The sequence below is a fragment of the Panthera pardus genome, unplaced genomic scaffold (assembly GCF_024362965.1).
Source record: "Panthera pardus isolate Hobbes unplaced genomic scaffold, ASM2436296v1 HiC_scaffold_6, whole genome shotgun sequence".
NCBI classification, from domain to species: Eukaryota; Metazoa; Chordata; class Mammalia; order Carnivora; family Felidae; genus Panthera; species Panthera pardus.
This window is the reverse complement of record NW_026526991.1, coordinates 21,124,935-21,151,583: the sequence shown is the minus strand read 5'-3', so window position 1 is coordinate 21,151,583 and position 26,649 is coordinate 21,124,935. Positions and strand designations below refer to the sequence as shown.

Below are 26,649 nucleotides of genomic sequence, written 5' to 3'. Positions count from 1 at the left end.
TCTTTGGGAGAATACTAGAATAAGAGCAAGAAACAAAAGTCTTTATTTAAATGTTTATTTATTTTGAGAGAGAGATAGAGAACGAATGGGGGAGGGGCAGAGAGCAAGGGAGACAGGATCCCAAGAAGCCTCCACGCTATCAGCACAGAGTCCAGTGTGGGGCTCGAACTCTCAAACCATGAGATCATGACCTGAGCTGAGACCAAGAATTGGACACTTAACTGTCTGAGCCATCCAGGCACCCCAAGAAACAAAAGTCTTCAAGTTTCAAGCAAGTAGAAGGCTGGAAAGTAACTTTGGAAATTCATTTTTGGAGTGATATTTTTTATTTAATTTTAATTTTTTTTTTTTTTTTTTTTTTAGAGAGAGCACAAAGTGGGGAGAAGGGCAGAGGGAGGGAGAGAGAGAGAGAATCATAAACACAGGGAGAGAATCTCGGCTCAGTGTGGAGCCCGACTTGGGGTTCCATTCCACAACCGTGGGTGGGACCATGACCTGAGCTGAGATCAAGAGTCAGATGCTCAACCAACTGAGCCTCCCAGGTGCCTATGGAGTGATATTTTTAAAGTGAAGTTTGATTAGAAATATTTAAGAGGCTAAAGGGGGTTCAGAAATACATTTAGGAAAGTAGAAAATGATGTACAAAAATTAGGGTGCTTAGAGGCTTGAATAGAAATGTATATGTGAACCAAATAAAAAATTTTTACCTTTAAAATTAAACTTAGAAGCTATGCTTTTTCTCCTCTCCCCACCATCAGTTATAAAGTATAAACTAAGAGGCAGAAATTCCTGAGAATGAGCTAATGACTTCCTTGAGTTTTGGTTTGTTTGAGTCTCCTGTTTCTAGGTTCTTCATCGTATTCCCTTTTTGGAAAAGAGCTCTTCCTCCCCACTTTTAGCTAAATGATTTAGACATAATTTAAGATTTGCCTCTTTGTAACCTATTGCTAGGTTATACAGCATAGTGCACATGTATGCTTGCTCTCATGAATTAAAGGCTGACCTTCCCTACAGAGGTCCCCTCTGGTAACAGGAGTACAGTATCTCACAAACTGCTCACTCTTGCCTATTCTTGCCCATCTTTGGAAAATGGGCATCCTTGAATGTAGCTTGTACTTCTTATCCTCAAGTTATGTCACACTTATTAATTACAATTCTGAGTGGATATAAACATGCAACTCTTAATAGCTGCTTTTTGGAAATATGGGAGTAAAGCAAATAAAATACTTGGCCATTATTTTGATAACAGATTGTTAGTAGTTAATTTATTTCTGTCTGCTAACTACAAATGAATGTCTTTAAGTATACCAAATATTGTCTAACTCCTTCCCTGATACACATTTATGCCTCCATTTTCTTTAGTAATCCCTTCTTCTTTGCTTTGCTACAAGGAACATTCTGCTCTTAATAAGGTATCTGAGATATATGTTCTTGAGCCAGTTAGTTCTCAAGCCATTTCTTGTTCTTTTCCTTGTCTCATTTAGTCCCCCTTTTCCTCTGTTAGCCTCATTCAGAGTTCCCAGTTATAGTCATTTACATTGTGGCCAACATTAGTTAACAGTGTTTTAAATAACTTTTTCCTGTTTCTATGAGTTATACTTGCTTAAGTTTTAGAATTTGGAAGTGCTTAAACATATAAAGAAAATTAAAATCCTCCCTCAGAGATGCCCATAGTTAACATTTCCGTGTCTATCCTTGAGTCTTTTTCCCTAAGTCTGTAGACAGACACATATGCATACATGTTTTAAAAACTGGGGTTGCATAATAGTGTCTTATTGTATTTCTCCCCAATATTATAAAACAATCTTTTAAAATATATTAAAGAAAATGTTTGTATTCTGTTTTATGATAAGCTAAGAAATCCCTTATTTAAGAGGAATAGTTCTATGTTACTTAGTATTTAATCCTTATTGTGAAAGATAGCAAAACTTAGGTGTTCCCATTTTTAAATAATAAATGATGAATTGATGAATTGTGTTATCAGGGAAAGAAATTAGGAATGAAGACCAAGGACTGTTGTTACCATATGCTAGTTATATGACTTTGCATGGTTTTGAGTAAGGTCCTTTTTAAATTTTTTAAAAAAGTTTTATTTATTTTGAGAGAGGGAAAGAGAGAGCATAAGCAGGGGAGGGGCAGACAGAGGGAGAGAGAGAATCCGAAACAGGCTCTGCGCTGTCAGCAGCAGAGCCCGATGCAGGGCTCAAACTCACAAACCATGAGATCATGACCTGAGCTGAAACCAAGAGTTGGACTCTGAACTGACTGAACCACCCACGCGCCCCTTGAATAAGATCTTTTGAGTCTGTTTTCTCATCTGTAAAATTGAAAATTAGTGACAACTCTTCTTTCAACTAGTTGTTGAAAGGAGCAAATGATAAAACATAAATAAAAGTTTATTTCAAACTATGTGACAAATTAGCTATGTAAATACAAAATGTTTTAATATGTGGGAGAAAGGATGAAGAGAGTCTTTCTCTAAGATTGAATCAGTGTATTTTCTTAATAGGAACTCTGTTTAAACATCATTCCAACCTTTGCAAATCTTATAGACTACCCATCCATGAAAAATGCTTTGATACCAAGAATTAAAAATGCATGTCTACAGACATCTTCCCTTGCTGTAAGTAATTGCATATTAATTTTTGCTTTTCTTTTACTTCTCATTGTTTTAAATCATTTTCTTATTATTAAATAACCCTTTTTAAAAAATGTTTATTTATTTATTTTGAGAAAGGGAGATATAGTGAGCAGGGGAGAGGCAAAGAGAGAGAGAGTCCCAAGCAGCCTCCGCACTGTCAGTGTATTAACTTTAACAAACTTCATTTATCTTTTTTTAAGTTTATCTTATTTATTTTGAGAGAGAGAGCATGCGCATTTGCATGGGGGTAAGGGCAGAGAGAGAGGGAGAGAAGAAGAATTTCAAGCAGGCTCTGCACCGTCAGCATGAAGCCTGATGTGGGGCTCAAACTCAAGAACCATGAGATCATGACCGGAGCTAAAACCAAGAGTCGGATGCTCAACTGCCTGAGCCACCCAGGTGCCCCTAAATAACCCTTTTGTAATTTGTTCATATATTTCATCTTGGCTGTAGGTAACCTATATAATATAGTACCATAGAAGTGAGCAATAAAAAAAAAAAAGTGAGCAATAGCTTTAGTTTTCCCTGATATATAATTTTGCACTATTGCACCCCTGACCTTGCTCCTGTCCCCTAACTTTGAGTGCTTCACTAGAAAATCTGAGTAATTTTTCTTTCTTAATACTTTTCTGCTTTAATTCACAATTTATTTTGTTGGTAGTTTTGAAATAATCATGAGAGTTTAATTTGGTGTATAAGCCTATAATCATTCTGAATAGCTTCCTTTTGTAAACTGCCTTTTTTTTAGTAATCTATCTCTATATTTTTATATCCACCACTTACCTACTTTAAAAAAAATAAGGGTACAATAAAACAATACATTAACAAGAATACAAGTGGCGGGAAATAGTTGTACTCAAAAATCTATGCCAAAGGCAGTTGATTTCTTTGAATACAGAATTTTTAACACTTATAGTTGTTGGTCAAGGAAGTAGAATAAATAACAGTTCTCATTATCTCATATTGAGAGGCATATGTATTCTCAACCTTTTCTCTAACAGTAGATCATAAGAATTTATCCCACAAATAATTCTTTAAGAAGTAACATTGAATATTCTCTTCAAATGGCAGCTTTAGAAAAGAGGGAGAAATGTTCTTCATTCATCTGATCAGTTCTTTATATTGTTGTTTGATAATGGTCATTAAATTTGCATTTTGTAAATATAGTTCTTTGGAGATCTCATTCATCTTTATTAGGTGAAATGTGAATTTAAATAAATATAAGCATTTGTAGCTTAATGGAATGATAGGCAAAAGCAATTTAAATGACATGAGTTTACCTTATTAAAATGACATGATTTACCTAATCCATTTTAGTTTATGTTTTTTTTGGTTCTAACGGCTCTGAGATAGAAAACAATACAAAAATAGGAAAAAGTATCATTGTTTACCAAAATGAACAAGTATGAAATGAGGTCAAGAAACCTGAGTTCTTTCTTATTCTGACTCTGCTACTAACCTTCCTGTGCCACTGGGCAAGTTACTATACCCCCCTGAGTGTTTTTCTTCATCAGTATTAAAAAGACTTGAAATCCAGTTCTTTTCTCTGAAATTTTCTAATTTTTTTGATTGAATTTTCAAAATAGGTGAAGTAATATACAGCTTAAAATTCCATTTTCTTTTTTTTCTCTTTTTTCCTTTTTATTTATTTATTTATTTATTTATTTATTTATTTATTTTAACATGTATTCATCTTTGAGAGATAGAGACAGAGCATGAGTAGGAGAGGAGCAGAGAGAAGGAGACACAGAATCTGAAGCAGGCTCCACGCTCTGAGCTGTTAGCACAGAGCCCAATGCAGGATCCGAACTCACTGACTGCTAGATCATGACCTGAGCCGAAGTCGGACGCTTAACCGACCTAGCCACCCAGGTGCCCCTAAAATTTCATTTTCAAAATGCCTTTTAAAAATCTGGGAGTACCTCGCTGGCTCAGTTGGTAGAGTATGGATGCGACTCTTGATCTTGGAGTTGTAAATTCGAGCCCCATATTGAGTATACAGATTAAAGTAAAATTAAAAAAGCTTAAAAAAGGAAAAAGAAAAATCATTTAAGTCACACTTTTATTTTATGGTAGCATACATTTATTTTAGCATACATTTTGTCAAAGTGCATGTTCTAGTTCAGTTCCAAGTATGTATGAGGTGGGAAGCATAGGTACTTAAATGATCTGTATTAATGCCTGGGGATGTTTATATCTCATTTTAAGATGGCAACTGAGCCCTCAAAGGCATGTTTACAAAGAATTATAATGAATGCATTTAGAGCACTAACTCTGGAATGGATTTGCATTTTATATACCATGTATGGTGCTCCTGCCTTCAGAGGGGCAAATGTGAATTCCTGAATTGCATTCATGGACATAAGGTTGAAAGATTCTAACTGGGAAGTTCCTAAAATGTGAGTCATGAATTAGAATTGTGGTTTAATACTGTTTAAATAAAGAAAAAATAAATTCTACACAGGGGTAGGTAAAATAAGAGCTCTATTTCTTCATGACTTACATGACTAATATTTTATATTAAAAATAAAAATAAAAGTAAACTAGTACTTCTAGGTTCTCTTTATACACACACACACACACACACACACACACACACACACACACGGCAATTCCTTTTATAATACTGATTCTAAGAGCAAATTAAGACTTTAGCTATCTTTTTTTGAATTTGTAATATTCCTTATTTTTGAATTTCAGAAAACAATTGTATGTTATTTTTCAGATTTTTTTCTATCTTTCTTGTAGAAATATGGTGTTTTTTTAACCAACTAAATTATTTTGTTTTTCTTAGTTTTTTTAACTGGAATTTTGTTGATTTTATTCTTTTTAAAAAAAATTGAAATGTAATTAATATCCAGTGTTATATTAGTTTCAGGTGTACAATATAATGATTCAACAATTCTGTACATTACTCAGTGCTCATCAAATAAGTATATTTTTAATCCCCTTTATTTCACTCAATTCCCTACCCATCTCTCTTCTAGCAACCACCAGTTTTTGTTTTTGTCTTTTTTTTTTTTTCCGGTTTGTCTCTTTTTTTCTCCTTGAAGTAATTATCTTAATAAATTCAAGCCAAAAAAATAGGGTGTGAAATATTTATCAAAATAGTCAATCAAATATAGATAGAATTTTGGTGAAAGAGTTCCTAAGTATTAGGTTTTAATGTCTGTATTAAAGATATATTTAGAAATAGAAAACTTTAGGTAGGGTAAAGTATAGATAATTTTCACATGTTGTTGAAATATTTAAGAATGAATTAAACCTGAGTTAGAGAAAAGTACTGGAAGCCTAGTAAACTTGATCACTTGGTAGGAGAATGTAGTCCTTTTTATAATTCAGATGTCCCCCCAAAAATATTAATAAACACATATATAGTAAAGCTTCTCAAATCCTAATCACTTCATTTAAAAGGATACAAAATTGCAGTCATTCCTTACCTTTAGCTAACTAGTGTCCTGGTAAAGCAATCATAAATTCTTCCTGAAACAAGTCTAGGGGAGTTAGTAAATACATGGATTTCCTATGTTAATAAAGGATGAGAGCTTTTAAACCTACTTTTATTCTTGAGATTTTAACATATCTATACTTGAAGATTAAATTTATACTTAAACATTTTGTTCTAGATTGCAAGACTTTAAGTGACTAATGCAATTTACCTCTCTTAATAGGTTCGTGTAAATTCATTAGTGTGCTTAGGAAAGATTTTGGAATACTTGGATAAGTGGTTTGTTCTTGATGATATCCTGCCCTTCTTACAACAGATTCCATCCAAGGAACCCGCAGTCCTCATGGGAATTTTAGGTAGCTGAAAACTTAATGTTATTTGATGCTACTTTATTGTTTTATAGTCATGCAAATGAATTTTCCAAATTATAAAACCTTTGTATCCTTTTTTCAAGTATATAGCATTCAGTAATTGAAGAATGATGGGATAAATACCATGATATAACTTTTCTTTGTGTTAATTTTAGCAAATTAGACATTTGGGAATCCTAGCTTCACAAATACCATGATAGCATGTAGTTTTCCCTATAAAATGATGCCAAATAAGAGAGGCAAACAAAGCTACATGACATGCTGATACCAGTCTTAATAGTAAAATTTGATAGTTATTTGGTACCCAATTTGTAAGAGGCACTGTGTTGAGTATTTTCTTTGCGTTATCTCTTGTCCTCTCCAAATTCCAATGAGATAGCTACTGTTATTTCTGTTTTACAGTACGGAAATCGAGGCTCAGGGTTGAAGTAAGTTATTCAAGGTAACACAACTGAAAAGTGGTAGAGCTGGTTTTTAATTTATTATGTTTAAATCTTAACCAGTATGTTTCATTGCTAAGTGATGTGTTGATGAAGCATATTAGCTTTACAGCACATTCTGTTCTATTAGCATAATTACAAATTACTCTGTCAAGAAACTGAAATTGTTTGTAAATAGTTACAGTTTTGATAGTCCAATCTGGAAATGCTGGGGTCTGCTATACTAATGGAAACAGACATACTTGTAGTATCACAAAAACATTAGCAAGTTTAGTTTTTACTGAAGTTAAAGTTTATTAATTTTGAAGAAAAATGAAATTACTCAGCCGTGTATTTTTAACACTAAAGTACTAAGGTGCCTGGTCTATAGAAAGCCCTCAGTAAATATTTGTAGGAATGGTCAGCAAGTAATTTATTGTAGACCTTTGTAGACATGGTATATGGTATGAGACTTTTGGGCTCAAATAAATTAGTCTTCCTGAAAAAGAGTTTAGCATAGTGGAAAGAGCCCTAGCTTCTGCCCTGGCTGTGTCAGTTCCTGGAATGACTTAGAAAAATTTCATCTGTCAGATGAGGGTAAAAAATATATCATTATAGGAGTTTTATGAGAATTCAGTGAGAAAATGGGCAGGGAGAAGTAATGAGCATAGTGCCTAGCAAATAAGCATTTAATAGGTGCTCAGTAAAGTTACTCTTTGAGTATATAAGTGAAATTTACATTAACAGGAAAATAATAACATATGGTGTGTTCTAAAGCTATGGATTATATACAAAACACTTATAACACAAGCATTCAGAGAATGAGAAACAAATGTGCTCAGTTTACCAACTGAAGGCTTTGTGGAATAGTTGTAATACGCAGGCTCTGGAAGTTTGAGTAAATAGGTGAGACACTAGGAAAGGATTGTGTGGAGTTGAATTAAATTATTAAAGTTTTAAACATGTTAAATCTGGTTAAAGAAGTGAATAAAGGTGTAACCTATACTCACATACTTGTGAAATAGATGTCTCGAGTTTGGGTGAGAAGTCTCAAATACATATTTAGGTGTTTTCAGGAGAGAGGATCATTCTGTAACCTTACTGTTGCACTGTAGTAAGGCTTTTAATATTATACTAATATTAAATGTGCTCTTAAGCCAAGCAAGTACAGGTTAAATATGTCATGGTTTAAACTGATGATAAAGCTGAAATCATTCTTATCCATATTTAAGAGCATCCTCATTCTAGGCACTGATAAGAAAAAATTTGTAATCAAACTGATTATCAAGAGATTTCATATAGATACAATATTTTCCTAGTATCTATGAATTTGTGGTATTGGATTATAAAATTTGTCTCATTGTTTTCTATCAGGTATTTATAAATGTACCTTTACACATAAGAAGTTGGGAATCACCAAAGAGCAGCTTGCTGGAAAAGTATTGCCTCATTTGATTCCCCTGAGTATTGAAAACAATCTTAATCTCAATCAGGTAGGAGTATTTTGTGTTTTATTCAATTTGTCCAGTTTATTGTTTTCTTGGAATTAAATAAATAAATATATTACATTTAAATGTTGCTAAAACAAGGAAAAATATGTCACAGAGTTCAATAAAGAAAGTTGTGGGTTCAAAGTAAGGAGTATGTGAGTTGGAAGGATGGATTATTGAAGGCCTCATTGGGAGATAGTAAATGACTAGAACATTGAAAGATATGTAGGATTTTGGGCTAATTCAAATTTGGGGCTGGAAAGTTGACATGAACAAATTAAAAATGAATGTGATGTGTCTGGGGTGTGTATTTCTAATTTATTGCTACATAACAAATCACCACAAACTAGATGGTTTTCATAGTTTCTGTGGGTCAGCCAAGCCAGGGCATGGATTCTCTGTTCAGAGTTTCTCACAGTGCTGCAGTCAAAGGCTGGGGCCTCATCTGAAGGCTCAAATGGGGGAAGGACAGATCTGCTTCTAAGCTCACTTACATGGTTGTCAGGATTCAGTTCCTTTTAGGTTGTTTGACCAGGGGCCTCAGTTTCTAGCTGTGTCAGCTCTCCTTGCTTCATGGGTCTTCCAACATGGCAACTTGTTTCATCAAAGTGGGAGAGAGAGTCTGCTAGAAAGATGGAAGTTACAGCATCTTATATTGTAATCAAGAAAATGACGTCCTATTACCTTTGCAAGTCAGGACCAGCAAGGTCCTGCCCACACTCAAAGATAGGGAATTACACAAAGGCCTGAGCAGCAGAATGAGGAGATAATTGGGAACCAATTTAGAGTCTATCAGCCACAGAGAATGAATAATCCAGTTTGACTGAGAGATACCTGTAAATCAGTAGGGGAGTAATGGAAGAGAGATAAATTGAGACTAGAACAGGTAGACTTTAAATGGCTGTCTGATTTAGGTGTTTGCTTTTTGTTGTTGTGTTTGTTTTTTATTTTAATTCTAGTATAGTTAACATACAGTGTGATATATTAGTTTCAGGTGTACTTAGGTATTTGAACTTCCAAGATGTGGTAAACATTTGAGCAAAAAGGTAATGTATTCAAACATTATTATACAATTATCTCTCTGTATACCTCTATCACTGTAGTTGTCATAGGTATTGTCTGCCTTTCCCAGAAGGCTGGTTATTATATCTTATTCTTTATTATATCCCCAGCACTTAATGCAGTGCCAGAAACAAAAATATTTATTAAATTGAGAGAAAATTTGAGTTACCAAGTAATGACAAGTCATTTTGTTTACCATAGAACTGGTGTTTAATGGAGTATGATGGAAAAATACTGGGATTAGTTGGTTACTGTTTAATAGGGAGTGTCAGAAATGGATAGGCAGGCAAGATTGGGAATTAAGTACTGAAAGTGAATTAGAGCAATGAAGGAAACAGAAGCTGGAGTTAAGCAGGAAAGCTTTTGGCCTATAGGGGAGAGTGCCTAGGGAAAGGAGTTCTGGAGTTAGGGAAATTTATAAAATTAATCAGATCTAAAATTCCCTATGAAGTGGTTGGGTAAGCCTCTGAAAGTTTGTGTCCCTAAATTTCAATTTTTGGCTTGATAGTTTCTTCATATCTTGGGTGGCAGGGTTGAGGTTACAACCGGCAAAAAGGGAAACAATGAATATTGAGGAAAAATAGGATGATGATAATGCCTAAGATAATCCAGCTTTTGGTCATTTCTGTTCTTAGTTCTCATATATATGATCTAGCATGTTTTTAAATATTCCCAAATGCTTATATCAGGATATATAATTTCATATGAAATGTGATGTTTGTTTTCTTCAGCTTTATGGTTGATATTTTTAGGGACCTATTTTCATCAACAGAATACTTTGATCCATATCTTCTAGTATTTCGAGATAGTTAACATGGGTGTGGTCTGCTTTCCTATTCATTTCATGGACAGGGTTCCTGATTTAAGAGTGCCCTCAGGGCACCTGGGTGGCTCAGTCAGTTAAGCATCCAACTTCTGCTCAGGTCATGATCTCACAGCTCTTGAGTTCAAGCTCCACATCAAGATATCTGCTATCAGCGCAGTGCCTGCTTTGGTTCCTGTCTTCCTCTCTTTCTGTCCCTCCCCAGCTTGTGCTTTCTCTCTGTATCAAAAATAAAAACATAAAAAAGAAAAAAAAGAAAAAAGAAGAAAGAGTGCCCTCTTCTGTAAATTCTGACTTAAAATAATCTAAGTGTATTTTGCATTATGTGAGAAAGATAATGTGATTTAGGAAAGTACATTTTTTGCATTGGATTATAAAATAGCAAATACCAAGCAGCAGTCAAAACACATCACAACTTATGTTGAGTAGGGGTTCCAGAGACCACCTTCGGATTCATTGATTCACTAGAAGTCCTCACAGGCCTCAGCATATGGTTGTACTCGTGGCTATGGTTTTTATGGCAAAAGGGTATAAAGCAAAATCAGCAAAGGGAGAAGGCTTATAGGGCAATGTCTGGAGGAAACGAGATTCAAGCTTCCAGAGTCATCTCCTCAATGTACTTATTTTCCCTGGTAATGAGTCGTGACAGTACATGTGAAGTGTTGTAGCTCCATCTGCCTGTCATGTACTCAAATTCCAGACTCCCAGAAGAAAAGCAGATGCTTAGCATAAAACATAGTCTTTGTTTAGTTTAGTGAGCCACTGTCATCAATTAATGGTGGGAACCCTCGTAAAATCTGAGTTTCTGGACACCGGCCAATGGCCAACCTTGCAAGCAGGCCTTTTCAAAGATGGAAGTTCAGGCCTACTATGTTAATTCTTCTGCACCAACTACATACAACAATATGGATGAATCTCACAAACATATGTTGAGCCAGTGAAGCCAGACACAGAAGAAGATCTACCTAATGATTCTATATAAAGTACAAAAATCAGTCAAAACTACACTGCCAGAGGTCAGACTAGTGTTTACTCAGAGGGTAAGGTGGTGGGAAGTACCGAGAAGGGGGCACAAGGAAGCCTGTGGGGTGCTGCCAATGTTCTTTTTCTGCATTCAGTTTGTGAATTTTTTGATATGAGCACCTATATGTATACTGTTCTGCTACTATGTTTTACTTCATTGCAAAGTAAAAAGAAAACTAATCAGCAGAGAGTCTGTCAAAGTAAACCGCTAAGGAAATAATGCCTTTTGTTAACTCTCATGGTGAGACAAAGGATGAACAGATGGTTGAGCATGGTGAGAAGCAGGGTCATGTAGAAACTAGTACAAGCTCTGGAGACAGACTTTTATGAATTCCAATCCTGCCATATGTTATTTAGTATCTCATACTAAGTTGCTTTGTCTTTCACTAAGCCAGAAGTTCCTCATTTATAAGATAGAGATATTAATAAACCTATTTTGAGGAGCACCCAGCACAAAAATAGTCAGAAGATTTGGGAGGGGAAGAACACAGTTTCTGGATTCTTCCTGTAAAGTATGGTATTATTCAAATAAATTGTTCATGATGATCGGAGGCACTCTAAGAATCATCATTTAACCAAAGCCTGAACCACATTATGGCATAGTATTAGATATACTTTAGGAACTTTAATTATTTGAAAGTTAAACTAAATACATTTAATATTTCTTTGTAGAAAGCAGATTTATTTTAGCCCAACATGTCATTTTTGTAACAATCTGAATAAACTAATTTTTTTTATTATGTATTTTTTTTTCAGTATATGAAGTTTATTGTCAAATTGGTTTCCATACAACACCCAGTGCTCATCCCAAAAGGTGCCCTCCTCAATACCCATCACCCACCCTCTCCTCCCTCCCACCCCCCATCAACCCTCAGTTTTTTCTCAGTTTTTAAGAGTCTCTTATGCTTTGGCTCTCTCCCACTCTAACCTCTTTTTTTTTTCCTTCCCCTCCCCCATGGGTTTCTGTTAAGTTTCTCAGGATCCACATAAGAGTGAAACCATATGGTATCTGTCTTTCTTTGTATGGCTTATTTCACTTAGTATCACACTCTCCAGTTCCATCCACGTTGCTACGAAGAGCCATATTTCATTCTTTCTCATTGCCACGTAGTATTCCATTGTGTATATAAACCACAATTTCTTTATCCATTCATCAGTTGATGGCCATTTAGGCTCTTTCCATAATTTGGCTATTGTTGAGAGTGCTGCTATAAACATTGGGGTACAAGTGCCCCTATGCATCAGTACTCCTGTATCCCTTGGGTAAATTCCTAGCAGTGCTATTGCTGGGTCGTAGGGTAGGTCTATTTTTAATTTTTTGAGGAACCTCCACACTGTTTTCCAGAGTGGCTGCACCAATTTGCATTCCCACCAACAGTGCAAGAGGGTTCCCGTTTCTCCACATCCTCTCCAGCATCTATAGTCTCCTGATTTGTTCATTTTGGCCACTCTGACTGGCGTGAGGTGATGTCCTGAGTGTGGTTTTGATTTGTATTTCCCTGATAAGGAGCAACGTTGAGCATCTTTTCATGTGCCTGTTGGCCATCTGGATGTCTTCTTTAGAGAAGTGTCTATTCATGTCTTCTGCCCATTTCTTCACTGGATTATTTGTTTTTCGGGTATGGAGTTTGGTGAGTTCCTTATAGATTTTTGATACTAGCCCTTTGTCCGATATGTCATTGCAAATATCTTTTCCCATTCCGTTGGTTGCCTTTTCGTTTTGTTGGTTGTTTCCTTTGCTGTGCAGAAGCTTTTAATCTTCATAAGGTCCCAGTAATTCATTTTTGCTTTTAATTCCCTTGCCTTTGGGGATGTGTCAAATAAGAGATTGCTACGGCTGAGGTCAGAGAGGTCTTTTCCTGCTTTCTCCTCTAGGGTTTTGATGGTTTCCTGTCTCACATTCAGGTCCTTTATCCATTTTGAGTTTATTTTTGTGAATGGTGTGAGAAAGTGGTCTAGTTTCAATCTTCTGCATGTTGCTGTCCAGTTCTCCCAGCACCATTTGTTAAAGAGACTGTCTTTTTTCCATTGGATGTTCTTTCCTGCTTTGTCAAAGATGAGTTGGCCATACGTTTGTGGGTCTAGTTCTGGGGTTTCTATTCTATTCCATTGTTCTATGTGTCTGGTTTTGTGCCAATACCATGCTGTCTTGATGATTACAGCTTTGTAGTAGAGGCTAAAGTCTGGGATTGTGATGCCTCCTGCTTTGGTCTTCTTCTTCAGAATTACTTTGCCTATTCGGGGCCTTTTGTGGTTCCATATGAATTTTAGGATTGCTTGTTCTAGTTTCGAGAAGAATGCTGGTGCAATTTTGATTGGGATTGCATTGAATGTGTAGATAGCTTTGGGTAGTATTGACATTTTGACAATATTTATTCTTCCAATCCATGAGCACGGAATGTTTTTCCATTTCTTTATATCTTCTTCAATTACCTGCATAAGCTTTCTATAGTTTTCAGCATACAGATCTTGTACATCTTTGGTTAGATTTATCCCTAGGTATTTTATGCTTCTTGGTGCAATTGTGAATGGGATCAGTTTCTTTATTTGTCTTTCTGTTGCTTCATTATTAGTGTATAAGAATGCAATTGATTTCTGTACATTGATTTTGTATCTTGCAACTTTGCTGAATTCATGTATCAGTTCTAGCAGACTTCTGGTGGAGTCTATCGGATTTTTCATGTATAATATGTCATCTGCAAAAAGCGAAAGCTTGACTTCATCTTTGCCAATTTTGATGCCTTTGATTTCCTTTTGTTGTCTGATTGCTGATGCTAGAACTTCCAACACTATGTTAAACAACAGCGGTGAGAGTGTACATCCCTGTCGTGTTCCTGATCTCAGGGAAAAAGCTCTCAGTTTTTCCCCATTGAGGATGATGTTAGCTGTGGGCTTTTCATAAATGGCTTTTATGATGTTTAAGTATGTTCCTTCTATCCTGACTTTCTCAAGGGTTTTTGTTAAGAAAGGGTGCTGGATTTTGTCAAAGGCCTTTTCTGCATCGATTGACAGGATCATATGGTTCTTATCTTTTCTTTTATTAATGTGATGTATCACATTGATTCATTTGCGAGTGTTGAACCAGCCCTGTATCCCAGGAATGAATCCCACTTGATCATGGTGAATAATTCTTTATATGCTGTTGAATTCGATTTGCTAGTATCTTATTGAGAATTTTTGCATCCATATTCATCAGGGATATTGGCCTGTAGTTCTCTTTTTTTGCTGGGTCTCTGTCTGGTTTGGGAATCAAAGTAATGCTGGCTTCATAGAATGAGTCTGGAAGTTTTCCTTCCCTTTCTATTTCTTGGGATAGCTTGAGAAGGATAGGTATTATCTCTGCTTTAAACTTCTGGTAGAACTCCCCTGGGAAGCCATCTGGTCCTGGACTCTTATTTGTTGGGAGATTTTTGATGACTGATTCAATTTCTTCGCTGGTTATGGGTCTATTCAAGCTTTCTATTTCCTCCTTCCACGCTTTGGAAGCATGTGGGTGTTTAGGAATTTGTCCATTTCTTCCAGGTTGTCCAGTTTGTTGGCATATAATTTTTCATAGTATTCCCTGATAATTGCTTGTATCTCTGAGGGATTGGTTGTAATAATTCCATTTTCATTCATGATTTTATCTATTTCGGTCATCTCCTTTTTGAGAAGCCTGGCTAGAGGTTTATCAATTTTGTTTATTTTTTCAAAAAACCAACTCTTGTTTTCGTTGATCTGCTCTACAGTTTTTTTAGATTCTATATTGTTTATTACTGCTCTGATCTTTATTATTTCTCTTCTTCTGCTGGGTTTAGGCTGCCTTTGCTGTTCTGCTTCTATTTCCTTTAGGTGTGCTGTTAGATTTTGTATTTGGGATTTTTCTTGTTTCTTGAGATAGGCCTGGATTGCAATGTATTTTCCTCTCAGGACTGCCTTCGCTGCATCCCAAAGCATTTGGATTGTTGTATTTTCATTTTCGTTTGTTTCCATATATTTTAAAATTTCTTCTCTAATTGCCTGATTGACCCATTCATTCTTTAGTAGGGTGTTCTTTAACCTCCATGCTTTTGGAGGTTTTCCAGACTTTTTCCTGTGGTGGATTTCAAGCTTCATACCATTGTGGTCTGAAAGTATGCATGGTATGATTTCAATTCTTGTATACTTATGAAGGGCTGTTTTGTGACCCAGTATGTGATCTATCTTGGAGAATGTTCCATGTGCACTCGAGAAGAAAGTATATTCTATTGCTTTGGGATGCAGAGTTCTAAATATATCTGTCAAGTCCATCTGATCCAATGTATCGTTCAGGGCCCTTGTTTCTTTATTGACCATGTGTCTAGATGATCTATCCATTTCTGTAAGTGGGTGTTAAAGTCCCCTGCAATTACCACATTCTTATCAATAAGGTTGCTTATGTTTGTGAGTAATTGTTTTATATATTTGGGGGCTCCTGTATTCGGCGCATAGACATTTATAATTGTTAGCTCTTCTTGATGGATAGACCCTGTGATTATTATAGAATGCCCTTCTTCATCTCTTGTTACAGCCTTTAATTTAAAGTCTGGTTTGTCTGATATAAGTATGGCTACTCCAGCTTTCTTTTGACTTCCAGTGGCATGATAAATAGTTCTCCATCCCCTCACTCTCAATCTGAAGGTGTCCTCAGGTCTAAAATGAGTCTGTTGAAGACAGCAAATAGATGGGTCTTGTTTTTTTTATCCATTCTGATACCCTGTGTCTTTTGGTTGGCGCATTTAGTCCATTTACATTCAGTGTTATTATAGAAAGATATGGGTTTAGAGTCATTGTGATGTCCATAGGTTTTATGCTTGTAGTGATGTCTCTGGTACTTTGTCTCACAGGATCCCCCTTAGGATCTCTTGTAGGACTGGTTTAGTGGTGACGAATTCCTTCAGTTTTTGTTTGGGAAGACCTTTATCTCTCCTATTCTAAATGACAGACTTGCTGGAGAAAGGATTCTCGGCTGCATATTTTTTCTGTTCATCACATTGAAGATCTCCTGCCATTCCTTTCTGGCCTGCCAAGTTTCAGTAGAGAGATCAGTCACGAGTCTTATAGGTCTCCCTTTATATGTTAGAGCATGGTTATCTCTAGCTGTTTTCAGAATTTTCTCTTTATCCTTGTATTTTGCCAGTTTCACTGTGATATGTCGTGCAGAAGATCGATTCAAGTTACGTCTGAAGGGAGTTCTCTGTGCCTCTTGGATTTCAGTGCCTTTTTCCTTCCCCAGATCCAGGAAGTTCTCAGCTATTATTTCTTCTAGTACACCTTCAGCATCTTTCCCTCTCTCTTCCTCCTCTGGAATACCAATTATGCATATATTATTTCTCTTTAGTGCATCACTTAGTTCTCTAATTTTCCCCTCATACTCCTGGATTTTTTTATCTCTCTTTTTCTCAGCTTCCTCTTTTTCCATAATTTTATCTTCTAGTTCATCTATTCTCTCCTCTGCCTCTTCAATCCGAGCTGTAGTTGTCACCATTTTATTTTGCAGTTCATTGCAGCATTTTTTAGCTCCTCCTGGCTGTTCCTTAGTCCCTTCATCTCTGTAGGAAGAGATTCTCTGCTGTCCTTTATACTGTTTTCAAGCCCAGTGATTAATTTTATGACTATTTTTCTAAATTCACTTTCTGTTGTATTGTTTAAATCATTTTTGATCAGTTCATTAGCTGTTGTTATTTCCTGGACGTTTTTCTGAGGGGAATTCTTCCGTTTTGTCATTTTGGATAGTCCCTGGAGTGGTGTGGGACTGGGGGGCACTTCCCTTGTGCTGTCTTGAATAACTAGCGTTGGTGGGCAGGGCCACAGTCAGACTTGATGTCTGCCCCCAGCCCACCGCTGGGGCCGCAGTCAGACTGGTGTGTGCCTTCTCTTCCCCCTCCTAGGGGCGGGATTCACTGTGGGGTCGCGTGGCCGTCTCGGCTACTTGCACACTGCCAGGCTTGTGGTGCTGGGGATCTGGCGTATTAGCTGGGGTGGATCGGCAAGGTGCACAGGGGCGGGAAGGGTAGGCTCAGCTCTCTTTTCCTTCAGAGATCCACTTCGGGAGGGGCCCTGGGGCACCAGGAGGGAGTCAGACCCGCCGGAGGGATAGATCCACAGAAGCAGAACGATGGGTGTTTGTGCGGTGCAAGCAAGTTCCCTGGCAGGAACTGGTTCCCTTTGGGATTTTGGCTGGGGGATGGGCGAGGGAGATGGCGCTGGTGAGCTCCTTTGTTCCCCACCAAGCTGAGCTCTGTCGTCTGGGGCTCAACAACTCTCCCTCCCGTTGTCCACCAGCCCTCCCGTTCTCTAAGCAGAGCTGTTATCTTATAACCTTCCAGATGTCAAGTCCCGCTTGCTGTCGGAACACATTCCATCCAGCCCTTCCACTTTTGCAAGCCAGACTAGGGGGCTCTGCTTGGCCGGCGGGCCGCCCCTCCATCCTGGCTCCCTCCCGCCAGTCCGTGTAGGGCGCACCGCCTCGCCACCCTTCCTTCCCTCTTCCGTGGGCCTCTCATCTGCACTTGGCTTCAGAGACTCTGTTCTGCTAGTCTTCTGGCGGTTTTCTGGGTTATTTAGGCAGGTGTAGGTGGAATCTAAGTGATCAGCAGGACGCGCGGTGGGCCCAGCGTCCTCCTACGCCGCCATCTTCCCAGGATCCTCCAATAAACTAATTGTTTAATGCACTATTAAGTGGGTTGTTTCCAGATATGCACAAATTCATATGGTTACTTTTGGATTATTCTAGGAAAGTCAATATGTAATAACTGCTGGGGGTAAATTTATAAGACCCCTGAATAATAGCTGTTAGACTACTCAGGCTAGAAAACCCATTGAGATATGTTTTCTGGAAGTTAGAAGCCTCATCAACCTTACCACCATCATACAGAGATATTGTAAAAGCTTGCTGTGATTGCTGAGTTTAAATATACTATTCTTGTGACATCCGTACTCCGAGTGGGTCGTATACTGGTAAAAATGAAAGTATTATGATTAACTTGTTAAATTCTCTTATTACATTACATTTGCTGCTAACTTGAAACATTGTAACTGTCTCAATTTCTTATTACACCAGTTCAATTCTTTCATTTCCGTCATAAAAGAGATGCTTAACAGATTGGAGTCTGAACATAAGACTAAACTGGAACAACTTCAAATAATGCAAGAACAGCAGAAGTAAGTAGGTTGCATATGAATTATACATGGCCCAAGAGTGACACTAAAGTGACCTCATGATTGATTTTCTGGAATAAGGACCCAAAAAATTGATGGATTCCTGTTTTTTTAAATGAAGTTTATTATTTTGATTCTAGTATAGTTAACATACAGTGTTATATTAGTTTCAGGTGTACAGTATAGTCATTCAAAATTCTATACATTATTACTCAGTGATCATTATTAATCCCCTTCACCTCTTCTACACATCCCCCCATTCATCTCCCCTCAGGTAACCATCAGTTTGTTCTGCATAGTGAAAAATTGATGGATTTCAATTTGATCACATGTAAAACATTTAAAAATTTTCCAACATGTTAAGTTGAACTGAGTTAAAATAGAATATTGTGGAAAATCCAGTGTCATTTCTGAGTGCAAAAGTGTAATATGATAATCTTAAGATTTTCTATATGTAAAGAAAATTCTATTGCTGAGAAAGTCTCTTGTCAGCATTAGCTACTAGTGTTGTAAATTCAGAGTGCTAATCACGAAGAGCACCGCTTACAAATATTTTTCAAATCTATGAAACCCTAGTATTTTGATCTCACCCTTTTTCTTTTCTCTGATTCCAGAAACATTTATAGAGCATTCATTTCATATTTAATACCACAACATTCACTTCCGTTTCTTTAAGGGAGGATTTTCCAAATTATTTGCAAAATACTAGTTTTCAAACAAAGAAGGGAAAGATAAAATTACTCACTGGAGAATGCCGGTTTATTAAAATAAAATCACTATATTTGTTTCCCAGAAAAAAACACGTGATTTTAAGATGGCTGTTAAATCCTGAGCCAAAGACATCAGATACTCACTAAAATTTACACCAATTATGAGCAAGGTCCCCACGTATAAAATTTTATAGGTTCTGCCCCAGAGTGAGATGAAGGCTTATGAAAGCAAATACACCAGGTGTAGGATGACTTGAAATAGCCCTTTGTACGCTCTAAATATTCTATTCTCTAAATATTCGATGACGTAGATATTTATGTCATTTCGTGGGTTGACTGTATTAACACAGGAACCCTGAAAAATAATTTTTAAAAATTTATAAGAGAAAATTTTAATATCTAGCATTTGTACTTGAGGTGTAAACGAACCCTTCTTTTTTCTTCTTCTTATCTAAATCTTGCCTGGTTTTCAAGGCATGGATCTGGCCCATCACAGTGATTGTAGCATTTATTATTAGAATCAGATTCTGAATTTAATCACATCAAGTCCTACATATCATACCTTGTCTCTCAGTGATCTATAAGCTCTCTGACAGTAAGAATCATGCTTGCCTGATTTTATGAGACTGAGTAAATTCTCCAGTAAATTTTGAATACTGAATTAAAAAAAAACTTGTTATGCAAATGTTACTGTTTTTGAGCAAGCAGACATTAATTGTAGCAAATAATGAAAAAGATTATGACTGTCCTGAAAGAAGTTTGTTTAGGTTCCAATAACCCCCATGTGGAAGAACCATTTTTTGTATGAGTATTTTAAAAATAAGCATTTCTTTTCATTGCTTTGTCATAATTCAATTTTCCTGCAGATCTTTGGATATAGGAAATCAAATGAATGCTTCTGAGGAGACGAAAGTTACAAATGTTGGATCTCAGGTAAGACATTTAGATTATTTTAATTTTTGTAAAAAGAGTTTGACAGTGTGCTTCATTTGAGAGGCTTTTGCCCTTTAAGCAGTAAAATCACAATTTGTTGATGTTATTCAGGTGGTTTGACATTTTTCTTTTCAGCATATTGACAAAGTCTTTAACAACATTGGAGCAGACTTTCTTACTGGTGGTGAATCAGAAAATAAAGAGGATGGGTTACAGAATAAACATAAAAGAGTAAGTTTCTTCACTTACTCCTGTAGTGTACTTATTTATATTATAGGACTTCCTATAAATTATAGATTTTGTTGGGAAATGCTGTTCAGCATCTTAACAAGAAACATTTTTTAATATTTTTATGAAATTTAAAAATTATCATGGGAACATGACCTGATTCACATTGAGAATATACAGACTTGAGAATTTTAACTTCTTTTATTACTCAGCCTCCCACATGGTAACTTCTAGATTGCCTTGCCTCCTTTGTCCTTTCTGCTGGACTTTGCCAGTCATACCTCTTGATAAATGTCACTGTGTCTCAACTCTGCTTCTGATTTTGAATAATAAATTATAAAATGATACTTTCCAATTGAAATATTTGTTAATATTCAATATAATATGTTAAATTTGAATTTCTGCTGGGGGCAACTTTTCTTCTATTCATTTGACAAAAACAAGTACCTATATGTGTAAAGCCAAGGAGCTACCAGGCATGGTTTACAGAATTTTAAGAGAACATACTGTGAGTTTATAGTTTAGCAAAGTTGATAAAGGAAAAAGACAAATGTCAAATTTGATGCAGACCTTTAGCAGTGAAAGACACTGTTTATGTTTTCCTTAGCTTTTTGGTGAGTTCCTAAAATATTTTTGGAGTGAGATAGGGTTGAACAGGAATCTCCCAATTTTATAAAATGAAGTCATCAAGTCATATTCTCCTTATCTGGAAAAAAGTCATTTTGATGAATGGTTTTAAAACAATAACTGTTTTCATACTGGAACTATTTTAGCAGAGATTTTGTGAGTTTCTACTTAAAGTAAAAGCTTATATTAATTCAAAATATAATGTACCTGTGGCAATCACTACAGTAGTAATTTGCAAATTATTTGCTATTGTCAAACATACTAAGACATACTTTACAAAAAAAGAAGTCTTCTGTTTTATAAGTGGAATTATGAAATTGCTCATTGATATATATATATATATTTTTTTTTTTTTTCTGAGGCATCACTTACACTTGAAGAAAAACAAAAATTAGCAAAGGAACAGGAGCAAGCACAGAAGTTGAAAAGCCAGCAGCCTCTTAAACCCCAAGTACACACACCTATTGCTCCAGTCAAACAGGTCAGAATTGATTTCTCTTGCAGAATTTCAACCATACTTACTTTCAGGTTATACTTGTGTATAATTTCAAGCGCATGATACTTAAGGAGTATTTAACTTAGTCTACCTATTAGTGTTTGTCTAAAAATATATTTCTAAGAAATTTCAATAATGCAGTTTCTAAGAACTATGGGCATAAAGGATTTTCCAGCCACTCCTCAATAGCCTGCCTTAATGTATAATATTTTGAGATAGTGTTTGTTACCAAACAAAGAGAAAGCTAGATAAATACCAATAAAGAGAAGGCAATAATATTCTTAAAAAATATTAGGTTTCATAGTACTGATTAACTCTGTTCACCTTGAAATGATCAGTAATATTGTGTTCAGGCATTTATATATTTTTGACCAAAAAGTAATTTTTAATTTTTGGTGTTTCAGTTATAGCCAGGTCTGTAACTTGATTTAGGAATACTTACCAATATGTCCTGACCAGTATTTATTTCTTATTATGTACCAGCCACTGTCCTAGGTGGTAGTGCTATGGTAGGGCTTAAGGTTCTTGCCGGTAGAGAGTTCAAACTCATACAGACTGCAGAAATAACTTTATCTTAAAAGCTTTCTTTAAATTATTTTTTGTTACCTCTTTTTTTGTGAAAAAAATTTTTTTATGTTTACTTTTGAGAGAGACAGAGTACGAATGAGGGAGGGGCACAGAGAGAGGGAGATAGAGAATCCAAAGCAGGCTCCAGGCCCTGACCTGTCAGCACAGAGCCTCATGTGGGGCTTGAACTCATGAATGGTGGGATCATGACCAGAGCCAAAGTTGGACACCCAGCTGACTGAGCCACCCAGGCACCCCTTTTTTGTTACCTCTTAATCACTAAAATTCTTCTTCAGAGAAAAATCTTTATGGGCCAAGAGGCAAAATCAAAAATATTTTGTAGGTATTTACATAAGAGAGAAAACAAATTTCTACAAAATTGTGATGCAATTCAAAATATAAAAATTAAATAGAGTATCATTTTTGCAATGCAGATCTAATGAGAAGGAATTTCTATTTTGGGGAGTGGTGGGCGGAGCCAGCATTTTATTTAATTGGAATTCAAAGTTAGTGTTCCCTGTCATCAAATTGATTGCAAATGTTTATCTGTAAAAGTATGTGGCGGGCTGGATTTCGCCTGTGGGCTGTGGTTTGCCAACTTGGTATAGACTGTTGAGCTTAATTTGGAGTTGTCATTTATAGTACAACCTGTCAAATGTTACTGATTGTAAAGAATTTGGCAATCTTGGAGGTGAAGTAATTCCCTCATGTTTTTCAGACTAAGGACTTGACAGACACATTGATGGATAACATGTCATCTTTGACCAGCCTTTCTGTTAGTACCCCTAAAATTTCTGCTTCAAGTACCTTCACTTCTGTTCCTTCTATGGGCCTTGGCATGATGTTTTCTACACCAACTGATAACACCAAGAGAAATTTGACCAACGGCCTAAATGCTAACATGGGCTTTCAGACTTCAGGATTCAACATGCCGGTTAATACAAACCAGAACTTATTCAGTAGTCCAAGCACACCCGGAGTGACCAAGATGACACTGGGAACACCTTCCACTTTGCCAAACTTCAGTGCTGTGAGTGTTCCTCCTGCTGGTGCGAAGCAGACTCAACAAAGACCCACAGATATGTCTGCTCTTAATAATCTCTTTGGCCCTCAGAAACCCAAAGTTAGCATGAACCAGTTATCACAACAGAAACCAAATCAGTGGCTTAATCAATTTGTACCTCCGCAAGGGTCTCCAGGTATGGGCAGTTCAGTAATGGGAACACCAATGAACATGATGGGACAGTCTGCCTTTGGTGTGCAGGCTAATCCTTTCTTTAGCCCGCAGAACTTTGCACAGCCACCAACTACAATGACCAATAGCAGTTCAGCTAGCAATGATTTAAAAGATCTTTTTGGGTGAGGTGTCTTGCTCTGTTTTTGAAGGATTACTTCAATTTTAATCATGGGTAAGCGAATTTACATCTTTGTATAGTTGGCTTGGAGGAACTACTTCTGTGGGAAAGTGAATGGTTCCATGACAGAAAACACCTTGTTTCCATGCCAGCATAGTAATTGTTTGGACTCGTAACAGTTGAGTTTTTTAAAGCATTGAGGATTTTTTTCCTCTTACCACCTCCTCTTCCAAGTTTTTAAAAGACCCAACCCTTACCAATCTCTAAGAGAAAAAAGACACCTGAGTATCTTGAATAGCAGAATTTTTTAATCAAATGTTTGTTTATTTTAGCTTGTAAATCTTGGTTTATTTAAGAAATTTTGAGTTGATGGTTAATGCAAGTTTCATATGTTAAATACTACATGGTACACAGTCTGCCTTCACAAGTCATTAGTCTTTATTTTAATGTGTGAAAAATCCTGATGCTCTATTGATTTGTTTGCATTTAGTATGACTGAAGGAGATAATGATAAACATAATGAAAAGGATCAGGTCACTTGCTTTTTCCAATCTTATTTACTTCACAGATGAACTAAAAAGACTGAACAAATACTACAAAATTTAACTTAATGTTGATTTCATTGGTTCAAACTAAAGGCATTATTAACCATCTTAAATGCAAACTAATCATTGTAAATTATATTTTAGCATGGTCTGCCTCAAATACTAATGTATTTTTCTGCATTTACTTGGATATATTTAGAATCACTTTCTTTCCTACTGTATGACAGATAGAAGAATATGTACTGATTTGTACAGATATTTGACAGAGCCCTCTGATGTGATTTCCCTGACTCTTGCCTTCATATTTCATTTTGAATTCAAACTTCTGAGGTTGCAGCACATATGAATTGCATTTTCAAAAGGATATTTGTAAGAAACTATATTTAATGAGTAAACTTTTGAGATTTCTGCTGTATCGTTTCAAATGTAATAAACTTTACTTCTCTAAAAATGAGCGGTTGTATCTTCTCGCTACCAACAGATTAACTTTCAGTTTACCATGATAAAGTCTGACCTCATCAGTTACTGCAACTAAAGTTTAATTGTGTTCTAGAAATTTTAGGAAACTTTTGTTTGAACATTTTTATGTCCACAATTAGCTATTGTTAGCAAACAAAAAAAAATTCTTCTAATAGGAAATCTGCTTTATTTTTAAAGTCTTTCTCTGATATTTTTCTTTGATGTGCTGATTATTCAACCACAGAGCCTTATGCTGTAAATGTTATTTGTATTTTGTTTAAATTATATTCCACCATTATGTGATAACTTCAAAATGATCTTTCAGAGAACTATATATGCATTATAGTTGCTGCCATAGGGTTTGTGGTTTTTAATTCTCTGAAACCAGCAATCATTTAAAATAAATCACATGAAGTTTAGTGTGCTGATACCAAGCTTATTCATTGAAACACACACACACACACACACACACACACACACACACACACACACACTAAATATATACATTGAATGTACGGTTCTTGATTATAAAATGTTATTTGTTGATAATATTGCTGGCAGTATTCAGTAAGGGGGTACTTTAAAAAATAAAAGGTCAGCTTTACACCTGGTTTCTGTATGAGGTGTACTTTGTTACTGCATGGTTTTATAAAAAAGATTCATAGGAATGTTGAAGAAATTTATCCAAGAAATGAAAGGCACTAGGAATATCAAATGTTTTTGTCAAATACCTTCACACTTTGACCAGATTACTGGTCTTATTTGTAACACAATATTTCTCTTGAGGAAAGTTTACATATGGAATAAAACTAATGTTGAAGAATTTTCCTTAGTAACAATTTTGTAGTAACTGTTTATTAGGAAATTGCTTTTTATTTTGTAAAATAACTTGATGTCCGTGTTGAACTCCTAATTAGAAGGAAAGTTGAATATAACAGCATATAATTTGAACTTCTAAATATAAAAATAGATTATTTGAAAGAATATAATATATAATTCTTAGGTAATTTTTACATCTTGAAATTTGCTCATTCATTGAGGTAATGGTGCTACAGTTTTAGAAATCTTTTCGTATAGTTTTTCTGTTTTCTTGAAGATATTTTACCTAAATCATGTCCATCAATTGAACTGTTACCATTCCCTTTTTCTATTGAGAAATTGCATCTGATGGGTGCCTGGCTGGCTCAGTCGGTAGAGCACGCAACTCTTGATCTCAGGGTTGTGAGCTCAAGCCCCACTGGGCGTACAGCTTACTTGAAAGAAAGAAAGAAAGAAAGAAAGAAAGAAAGAAAGAAAGAAAGAAAGAAAGAAATTACATCTGAAATATAGTGCCATTTTTAGGCTTGTATTTCTGTGTGAACAAAATTTTCATAATACTAGATCATCTTAAAATTATTTCAGATATTGACAACATTTAAGTCCTTGTGCTTAGAGTAGAAAGTTGATGGGTTAAAAAGTACCTATAGACAAAAATTACAGGAAAGATTCCCTTTATTTGAGTTGGTTCCTTATTCTCCTAATGCTAAAATGTGATATATATAGAGAGAGGATGTATAAAAGGAAATGGAAATAGACTGTGTACTTGGCTGGTTTTTGTTTGTTTTTGTTTTTGTTTTGGAATGCTTATAACCCTCTTTTCACCTGAAGAAGTTAAGGAAGTAGGTTTTTGTTATTTTTAACCTGTAAAATACCTCACGTGGTTGCTTTTACAAGACTAAAAGAAAACGTATATGTGACAGTACCTGATAGCAAGCACAGAGTATGCACCAAATAAATTTTAGCTTTGATAAAAATCTCTATATTAAGTTGTGATTTTATGCTTTGTGATTTACTGGTCTTGAAATAATTTTTGAGCAAAATGAATCTAAGAATTTAAGCTATATAGGATTTTAAGAGATAATCTACATTGGTGGCTTTCAAACTGTAACTGTGACACTCAGAAATACATGTTACACTGCAAACAAGCATATGAAATATATACCTGAAACAAACGTTTTAGAAAATGTCTTTAATACATGTGGAATATACTGATTTTTTTATTCTATCCTATTCATTAAAAAAAACGAACAACTTAGCAGTCTCAAAACAATTTCATGGTGTAGTGTGGATAAAACTGGAATAATTCAGCCCTTTCTCCAAGTTATAGAAATAGCGGGCCAGATACTTACATGGGCTAACCCAAGGAGGTCAGAGCCCGGAATAGAAGCTAGATTTTTTCCCCCCTAATCTGCAGTCTGATGCTCTACCATGTTGCATCCTTTATTGTATGAATTCTTCTGCAGTTGCTTTTGTTG

At 35.8% G+C, this 26,649-nt stretch overlaps 1 protein-coding gene across 5 annotated transcripts in view; it reads left to right on the top strand.

The window, feature by feature from the left end:
- The window catches only part of SCYL2 (SCY1 like pseudokinase 2), a 70,534-nt gene extending 45,751 nt beyond the window's left edge, over positions 1-24,783 (top strand). For 4 of the 5 annotated variants that reach the window (XM_019446555.2, XM_053894689.1, XM_053894690.1 and 1 more), the window contains 8 exons: positions 2,510-2,623; positions 6,313-6,445; positions 8,254-8,372; positions 18,338-18,438; positions 20,012-20,078; positions 20,214-20,309; positions 21,295-21,414; positions 22,715-24,783. In XM_019446555.2, coding sequence (XP_019302100.1) covers positions 2,510-2,623; positions 6,313-6,445; positions 8,254-8,372; positions 18,338-18,438; positions 20,012-20,078; positions 20,214-20,309; positions 21,295-21,414; positions 22,715-23,359 — 1,395 coding nt within the window. In that variant the 3' untranslated portion in view covers positions 23,360-24,783. The remainder of the gene's footprint in view (positions 1-2,509; positions 2,624-6,312; positions 6,446-8,253; positions 8,373-18,337; positions 18,439-20,011; positions 20,079-20,213; positions 20,310-21,294; positions 21,415-22,714) is intronic. The other variant, XM_053894691.1, reaches the window with a different exon arrangement.
- Positions 24,784-26,649: the final 1,866 nt, after the last annotated feature.